Source organism: Cervus canadensis, chromosome 1, assembly GCF_019320065.1.
Source record: "Cervus canadensis isolate Bull #8, Minnesota chromosome 1, ASM1932006v1, whole genome shotgun sequence".
Classification (NCBI taxonomy): Eukaryota; Metazoa; Chordata; class Mammalia; order Artiodactyla; family Cervidae; genus Cervus; species Cervus canadensis.
This window is the reverse complement of record NC_057386.1, coordinates 112,083,587-112,093,014: the sequence shown is the minus strand read 5'-3', so window position 1 is coordinate 112,093,014 and position 9,428 is coordinate 112,083,587. Positions and strand designations below refer to the sequence as shown.

The window sequence follows — 9,428 nt, the reverse complement described above, 5'->3', positions numbered from 1 at the left end:
ACCCAGGGATCAGACCCACATTTCCTGCTTGGCAGGCAGATTCTTTACTACAGAGACACCTGGGAAACCCACATTTACTTAAACAATCCCTAAATAGATTCTCAGTACTTAAGTTTTCAGTTCTAGAAAATCAGGTGATCAGTTTTTAATTGTGGGGACAGCTGGGGGCTTGTTCTTATATTTACAAAACAGAAACTCAGAGCTTAAGCAAGTTTGCATTGCTAGGCACTAGGATTGAACTCTGGCTTCAGTGACGGTCGATTGTCTTGCCTACTAGTGTGCTGGGTATGCTCCCAGTCACACCAAAGGCATTCCCCTTGTATTAATATACTTGGTTGAAACCATAGCCTGCTGTGCCTTGCTACTTGGGATTCTTTGAATCCCATCTCATTTGGTCTGCTTTCACTGACCTCCCCAGAGGTAGTCAGTAAATACTGGCATAGAATGCTGGCATGGGTGAAATAATTTTTATGAACTAGGGAACTCCTTTAATAGCTTGTTAAGTGGTTTCCCAAGGAAAAGAGGCAGCATGATGAGGTTAAGTCTGTAATTTGAAGGTCATATTGTCTCTAGGATATTTTCTTGAACAGGTTCATTGTTTTGTGAGACATGTTCTATAGTGTATATAACTCTTTAAGAGATTAAAACCCTTCCAAAGTGGAATAGGAGATAACCATCAACTTTGGGATGGTGCCTGGCTTTGTACTAGGTGCTTATAATGCATCATTTATTTGAATCCTCTAGTAGCCTTTAGAGATACTATCATACACCTTTGAGGTGGGGAAATAAAGTATTTTGAGATGAGGAATTAAGTGGTATTTTATGCCCAAGATCACCCAGCTAAATGGGTGGCGGAGTTGAACTCAGGGAGTCTGAGTCTAAAAAATGCTCTTAATCTCTGTAGTATCAATAGCAGTATTGATACTTAATAGCATGACCTGTAACAAGATGTTATGGCAAAACGGTTGTTAAGTGTTCTAGCTCTACCATTTATCAGCTGTAATATCAGTCAGTTAGGCAGAAGAAACTGTCTCAAATATAGTTACTGGTCAGAGTGTATTACTTAGGGCAGCCAGGAACTGAAGCAGGCGGTAATTAGGGGGGAAAGGCCTTCACTCACTGTGAAAAGTGGCTCAGTGAAGTTGAATAAATCACTGCTACGGCAGTGGAACACCCGGAAAGAACAACAATAAGACTTGAAAAGTTCAAGAAACATTCGAAGAACAGAGACACTGCATTGTACTTTTTAATTGCACAGGTAGTTTTAAATAAATGGAGAAAGCACCTTCCAAAAGTTACACTAGCAGGGAAAGATTTCATCAAGCATTTACACAGTAGTCTTCTGTAATTTTACAAAAGACTCTTGATCTTTCCTTGAACTGTACATGAGGGAAAAGGAGCCCCCTCAGGCAGGCGTTCCGCTTGCAGAAGCAAACTAAAGGACCTAAAATCAGAGGCAAGCCTGCGATGCCAAGAAGGGGAAAGAGAAATTGATCAAGGACCACTCCTTAACTCCATGTCTGAAGCACTTATCGCCTGACCCTTGTGTAAGTGCTTCAGGGCAAACCACTGCCCTTAAGATAAAGGTACACCCTCAGAAGCTGTAATTCTCGATCACAGTAATGTATCTACGTACCCTCGACCACTAAAGGTCAAAAGACAATACTTGGGGTAACCTAGGAGGCTTGAACAAATACTTTAGAGGAGTTCTCCAGGACCACACCCCCTCTACTTTGGCTTTTTGGATGAAGCACAGGCCTCTGTGCTGTCCTCCCGGCAGTGTCACAGTCAGGAAAAGAGCATCAGTACTGGATCACTCCTCAGACTCTAATCAGCTGGGGAAAGAGTTCACTGGCAAAAGGGTCCTCCCAAGAATGGTCTGCATCAAGCAGGGAGGACATCTCGCTCAAGGGAGAAGGGGAACCCTCATAGCTACAGTCACTGTAAGCATCCAGCAGGCAGGAAGATGGCTTCAGGCAGTTGCTGGTTGAAAGCACATCTGAGATACCCAGCTCTGGAATGAAGTCATCTTCTACAAGTTCTTCCTTCACTGAGACAGTGAATTCAGGGTGATCTTTCTCTGAGGGACTGAAAGGTGCTTCCTCAATTTTCACTACCACATCGGCTTGGCTCTCTGTCTCAGAGGGCATCTCTAAGACTAGGGGCTTTGTATATACATGGTCAAAACGAATCAGTTCATTAATGGCTTCCAGCTTGGCTGATGACGTCCCCAGGGATGGAGAAGGGGAGGCTGGTAAGGAACTGGGTCCTTCTGGGTCCACTTCTGGGAGGTGCTCCAGGACGGCAGACTCTGGGGAAGGACATCTGAGGAACATGACTGGATCCAAGTTGAACAGAATGCCCAACAGGATATCAGACTAGAAAAGGAAAAATTAAGTGGCATTCAACTGTTAAAGACTACACTGAGAATCGACCTTAGTGCTAGGTTCCATAATGTAAACTAACCATTACGCTATAGGATGATCTCTGGGACCCACCAGACCCACTCATGTATCCTTTACTGCATGTCCTAGACCACCTGGAAATAGGAAGGTAGCCAATGTTCACCCCCAACTCAACCAAAACTACACTGCCCTCATCTGTCTGGTTAGGGGTGTCAGGCATCACACAGATGGAACCGAGTAAACAGCTCTTTAGTAAAATCTGAGTAAGCCCTACCTCAGAGTCTGAAGAGTCAACACCGTCAGAGTCCATGGGGAGATGTTCTGGACGGGTGACAACTGGGCCTGCACCTGCTGCAGAGGTGCACGTAGTCTGAGTGCTGCGGACTCAGCAGACCCGGCCACCGGCCCCACTCCATTCCCCTGGAAGGAAAGACCAGTCAGTGAACAGCTCCAACAGCTGGGTGTCCCCAGGGAAATGCTTGCCAGGAGGCTGTGATTCTCAACTTTCAAGAAAGCTAAAAAAACTTTTTTTAAAAAATTCATTTATTTTGGCTGTGCCAGGTCTTAGTTGACAGCATGTGGGATCTAGTTCCCTGGACGACCAGGGAAGTCCCTAGAAAATTATTCTTTAGAACTGAAATCTCTCCCTTACATATCTGTTATTTCCATTTTTTTTGAGTCTTCCTTGAGAAAAGAAAAGGGAGGTAAGGCTAACTTCTTTTTTATTTTCTGTACAATGTTTTTCTTCCCCAAGCTAAGATTCAGGCAGGACTGTTATTCTTTTTTTTTTTTTAGGACTGTTATTCTTAAATATCATCTTATTTCTATTCTCAGTAAGAGTAACATCCCTAGTAATAAAGTTGTATAGTGAATTGAGGCCCAGAATCTTTTTGGATAGTGCTATACTCAGACACTCAGTCGTGTCCAACCTTTTACAACTGCATGGACTATAGCCAGCAGGATCTTCTATCCATGAAATTTTCCAGGCAAGAATACTGGAGTGGAGAGCCATTTCCTGCTCCAGGGAATCTTCCCCACCCAGGGGTCGAACCCATGTTATTATTTTTTTTTCCATGTTATTATTTTTAAAGTTTGTTCTGAACACTACTTTTAGAGCAGAACTGCCAGTCAACCTTAGACCACTTATGTGTTATCACTGGATTTGCCATGATTCATAAATTAAAACCCACAGATCACGCTTCCATCAGAAAGGTGTGTCTATCACAATGAATCCCTTCTCTTATTCATATTCATCAAAGAGCTATTTTAACTTTAGTGGCATTCAAAGTCAGGTTTGACTGCCACTCTTATCCTGGTTCTCCTCAATGCTGGCATTGTAGACACACGTCAGCTACCCGCATCAGTCAGTACTTGCTCTCAGAGTCAAGTAACTTATTCCAGTTATTAGGACTTAGTACTATTAACTACACCCTTGAAAAATGAATATCCTTAAACAAAGAGGTCATGTCATTTAAAACCAGTTCTTACATACGGCACCAAATAAAGGACATGACTCACCTTGGTCTCTGCTTCCTCTTCAGTCACTAGGGCATCCATCCCCAACCGCTGTCTTAACTCCTGATTCTCAACTACAAGGCCATGAGTTTTCTCTCGTAAAAGCTGATTTTCCAACAAAAGCTTATGGTTCTGGAAGAAAGTTCAGAAGAGGTTATTAAAACATCTCATTCTTTCACTTTAAGAATACACCTGACAGAGTTTCACTACAGTAGGTTTTCTTTCCTTCTCCTGGATCTTTTGGAAAACTCTATGCTTACACAGTTGTCCATAGTACATATTAGAAGGCAAGGTGATAAATATAAAAAATAAGCTATTTAAGATGTACCATTACCTGAGCATCATATATAACAAAGTGCGTCCAACTACTAATAGAGACCTCAGCAAAGAGTGACTTGTGGCTTTAATTTAGATACGATGGTTTAAAAAATCCTACCTTGAACTGGTAGGTAATAATAAAAGTGATGGTGGTGAGCTGTGAAATTATCACGTTTAAAAAGAAGACCACCACAAATAATCTTTATGTATTCAAGATGTGTAACCGGCAACAATTTAAGTTTAGGTAACAAGTGGGCCCGAGAAGGGGAAGGGAACCATTGGTGGACTAAGTCAGGAAAGTTTAAGCAATGATTTCCTATCAGCTTTTACTAATTTCTTCATACTAACTGATAAAACATTGTTCTAACGCTGTAATTCACCAACAAACGATTTAGATTGATCGAGTACCAAATACTGGAGAAGGCAATGGCACCCCACTCCAGGACTCTTGCCTGGAAAATCCCATGGACGGAGGAGCCTGGTAGGCTGCGGTCCATGGGGTCGGGAAGAGTCGGACATGACTGAGCGACTTCACTTTCACTCTTCACTTTCATGCACTGGAAAAGGAAATGGCAACCCACTCCAGTGTTCTTGCCTGGAGAATCCCAGGGACCGGGGAGCCTGGTGGGCTGCCGTCTACGGGGTTGCACAGAGTCGGACACGACTGAAGCGACTTAGCAGCAGCAGTACCAAATACCCAGAGAAGGCAATAGCACCCCACTCCAGTACTCTTGCCTGGAAAATCCTGTGGATGGAGGAGCCTGGTAGGCTGCAGCCCATGGGGTCACTAAGAGTCAGACACGACTAAGCAACTTCTTTCTTTCACTTTCAGCACCAAATAACAGAGGGTGAATCACTTCTGTTCTCATAAAGCTTCACCACTTAACTACCTTTCTACCCTAACTTAGATTAGCTTAACTTTTAACAACACATCCAGTTGTACTCTAAAGGAGATGAAACCACCATTCACCAGGGAAAGCTACACAATGGATGTAAGATAAAGTGTTTGGCCTTAAGTATTTTTACCTCTTCTTCCAAATCTACCACTTGTTGCTCCAGCTCACTCATTCGAGCTTTCTTTCGGTCTCTGGCAGTCTGAGCTGCTACTCTGTTTTTCAGTTTCCTGAGAACATAAAAAGACATACCACACTAAATCATCTCAAACCTTATTTATCTTTATTTGAAAACTTGGCCAGCTGATGCTTTCATTTTAATTTACAGTACAAAATGATGGTAAAATACACTTCAGGCTCCTCCCCTCAGTAAAACAACAACAAAAAAATCAGCCTTCTGTGGATCTAGCTAGCAGACCTACTCATCCTCCCCCGTATTGCGTCACCCACCTCAGCCTCATCCCCGCCACAGCACAGAGGTTGCATCATAAGATATTTTCTCCTCCCCTTTCTATTTCCCGTTGATTCCTAATTACAGTCCCCTCAAACAGGATCCAACCAGGACTAACCTGGATTAGGATTAAACCTAGCGAAGGCTGCAATCGATAACGTAGTAACAACCTAACTCCAAACAGAGAGAGGCTGATGCGACTTTCCTCTTGATGCTGAAAGCCTAGGCCCGTGTCTGCTCCAGGGGGCACTTCATAAATCACAAAAGCACACTGATCATAAAAGAACTAACATTTACGAAGGACTAAGTACGAGGCATTTCTCCACCGCCCCAGCGACCTCGGGAAGTAGATAACCATTTTTAAGGACGCAGAAACAGACTGAGGCGCCTCATGGTGCTTACAGCCCCTTCAACAGCTGGCAGTTCAACTCTGTGAGCCTCCAAAAAAGTAGGTAAACCCATGGCTCCACGTCACAGCCCAAGTTCAGAGAAGCTGAACCAGGGGTCTGTGGTCACACAGCTAGAGGGCCTGGAAGCCAGGTGCCAGCGTACCCAGCTCTGGTCATCTCTAACGAGAGAGACAAGAAAGAAAAAAGGCCTGCGCTGCCCTGGACTCCACCCAGCGCAATGGATCTGCCAGTTCAGACTTCCTGCCCTGCCCCGCCCCGCCCCGCGCCGCGCCGCGCCACGCCACGCTGGCACCAGACCGGCCAGACACCGGAGCCCGAACGCTGCAGGCGGTCAGCGCGGCCCCAAGCCCCTGTCCCGCCTTCGATTTCAGCCCCCAAGCCCCCAAACCTCGCCCACCTCCGCAGCGCCTTCTCTTCGGGGCTCAGGTGCGTGAGGCGCTGTCGCTTGCGCGCCTGGGGAGGCCCCCCGCTCGCCCCCTCCGGGCTGGCCCCTTGCTGGCCCGGCACCATGACCGGCAGAGCCCGGCCAGCCGGGGCTCCGGCGGCAGCAGCGGGCTGGCCGGACAGAAGCAGTACTTTAGGAGCCCCGGCGGCCGGGCTCTGCGCGGGTGCAACCACCACCATGGCCGGAGCCTGTCTACGCCAGTGCGCGCCGCCGCTGCCCAGTGGGCCGGCCCTGCAGGGCCCAACCTTTCTACGATCGTGGCCCTCCGCGATTGGCCAGCGCCGCGTGACGCAAGCCTACCTCTGCCCCCATTGGGCCGGCGGATGCGGAGGGGGCGGGGCCAGGGCGTCCAGCGTGACCACCGCGGTCTTGCGCAGGGGGCGCCCGAGCCTTTTGCGCGGTGGCCACAAGCAGAAGTTTCAGAGCAGGTGCGGGGCCTCTGAGGGCAGGGTTGGGGTGGGGCCACCCTTGAGGAAGGGTCCGGAACCAGGCGGAGTTTCCTCAATAAATGGATTTCCCCTCCTATGCTGACGGAGAGTTTACTGCGAATCCGCGAGGTTTCCAGACTGACGAATTTTGACTGAGATTTTTATCCCCGCCTGAGAGAATTGTATCTTGTGCGCCATTTCGGGCCCGGAGCTGAGTGGAAAATCCAAAGGGTAGCGCGAATCGGGCCTTGGGTTAGGGAAAAAAAAGCCTGCAGAAAAATTCCGCGAAATACGTCCTTAAGGAGTCAGATGGCCCGTTTTAAAACTAGATTTACCTCATAGTGAAGGTTTAATAAACCATAGGTGATGTTCTCTCACAATGGCGGGAGTGCCTGTAATTTCGTTTCTCTTTGCCTCTCTAAACTTTCAGCTATGAGCGTGTATTTATTTATGAAAAGAAAAAAAAAAAAGAGCGTGTATAAAAGATTCAGGGCTCCTGCCTGCCTGTTATGGCGCAAAGGGAGTGGGGGTGGGGTCCTTGTGAAAGAGGGGCCTCCGAACTGTAGCTGGGGACCAGTTTAGACACAGGAATATTAAAATGGAGAAACCTGAGGAAACACCCCCCACAGGCATTCTCACTTTTTTGAAGCGAATTATAAAATGTTAAGTTCCCTGGAATCACGAAGCAACCGTTGCTTTACGTTGTTGTGTCCTCTGTGCTTAGCACTGTTTTAGGTTCTGGGGATGTTGTGCTTTAGTATATAAGTCGTGTTCCCCCTTTTGTGACCCCGTGGACTGTAATCTGCCAGGCTCCTCTGTCCATGGGATTTCCCAGGCAAGAATACTGGAGTGGGTCGGCATTTCCTTCAGGAGATCTTCCCAACCTAAGGGTGGAACCTAAATATCCTGCATTGGCAGGTGGATTCCTTACCACTGAGCCACCAGAGAAAGCCCTGAAGGGACCCAGAAGTGAATGAATCTCTGGTGGTTGGAAGATATGCAAAGAGTGAAAGAATGCTTCCAGGTAATTCTTTGGTGTTACTAAGTCAGACTAGCTTTTCAGTTCTTTTGGTGGTGAGAAAACAAGTTGGGAAGAGGGAATGAATGAAAATTCAATCTGTCAATATACAGGCCCCTTTAAGGCACGGCTTCTGTCATCCCCAAGGCTGCACTGTGAGTCTCCTAGTATTTTCTTCCTGCAAACGGAGGAGTAAAATCAGTGACTTTGTTTAAACTAAGTCGGCCCACCTCGGAGTGTCCTGAGCACGGGCTGCTTCGTTTGACTGGAAAAGGGATGAGAGCTGATCAGAGACCAGGACAAAGCAGCCAGCCTCCCTTTTAACCTCATCAGCCTTGAGCTAACTGGGTCCTAAAGTGCATGCAGGGGTAGGACTCACTCCTGGCCCTGAAACATTTAGGGAAAAATTCCTCACAATACTTTCTAGTTGAGACATACATGTTCCTGTTACAGGACCTTGAAAAGCCATAAGAGGTTCTGAGAAAAGCCATGTAAATGTCATGACGACTTTTAAGTTAATATTTGTGAAGGCCAAAAGAATGTCTGGCACTGTATAAGAAATCTCAAGGCAACTAAAAGAAATTTAAATCATTTAGACTTTAAAAGAAAATGCATGAGGATTTTATCAGTCCAGCATAGTGTAAATAAGTAACCATATGGAAAAGGTACAAGAGCTGGGGCAGAGGAGGAAAGGTCAATGGATTGCATTTTAGTATTGGTCAATGGGGGTAGAAATAGAATGTTGAAACTGACTCCCCCGGCTTTGTTTTCAAAGCCCTTTTTAAAAAATCTTTTTGATAAACACGTTAAATCGTACTCAGAAACAGTCATTGGACCCAGTGCTGATTGCTGTCCATGGAATCATGAACACTCTTGTCCAAACCTTTGAACAGTTTTATATCCTTTCTGTAAGATTACTCTGATAATTCTTGCATCAGATGCCATTACTATTTTAGAACAAGGCACTTGTGATTGGAGTTCTAAAATATACAAAATACAAAGTTCTTAGTCTTTGTGAAATGTAAGAAAGAGTAGAACATTCAGTTCAGTTCAATAGCTCAGTCGTGTCAGACTCTTTGCAACCCCATGGACTGCAGCACTCCAGGCCTCCCTGTCCATCACCAACCTCTGGAGCTTGCTCAAACTTAGGTCCATCGTGTCAGTGATGCCGTCCAACCATCTCATCCTTCTTTATCCCCTTCTCCTCTTAATTTAGAACGTTAAGTCTAAATAAATGTCAATGCAAAAAAACTACACCAAAACAACCCAGTAGCAATCTGAAGCTAAAATTCAAGAACTGCTCTATCTACTACGGGAACCACTGACCACAGGTGGCAATCGATTCTTTTTTTTTTTTTTTCTCCAATCTTTATTTATTTGGCTGCACCAGGTCTTAAGCCTAATCCTAAAGTTAAGAGTCTTAGTTGTGGCATGCAAACTCTTAGTTGCATCTTGTAGGGTCTACTTTCCTGACCAGGGAACAAACCCAGGCCCCCTGAATTAGGAGCACTGAGTCTTAGCCACTGGACCACCAGGGAAGTTCCT

At 45.8% G+C, this 9,428-nt stretch overlaps 1 protein-coding gene across 1 annotated transcript; it reads right to left on the bottom strand.

Moving 5' to 3' along the window:
* Positions 1-1,233: 1,233 nt before the first annotated feature.
* Positions 1,234-6,662, bottom strand: XBP1 (X-box binding protein 1). Its single transcript, XM_043437567.1, is given in 6 exon segments — positions 1,234-2,378; positions 2,680-2,787; positions 2,790-2,825; positions 3,924-4,052; positions 5,265-5,361; positions 6,390-6,662. Coding segments are annotated over 6 exon segments (1,155 nt in total). The 5' UTR covers positions 6,617-6,662; the 3' UTR covers positions 1,234-1,820.
* Positions 6,663-9,428: the final 2,766 nt, after the last annotated feature.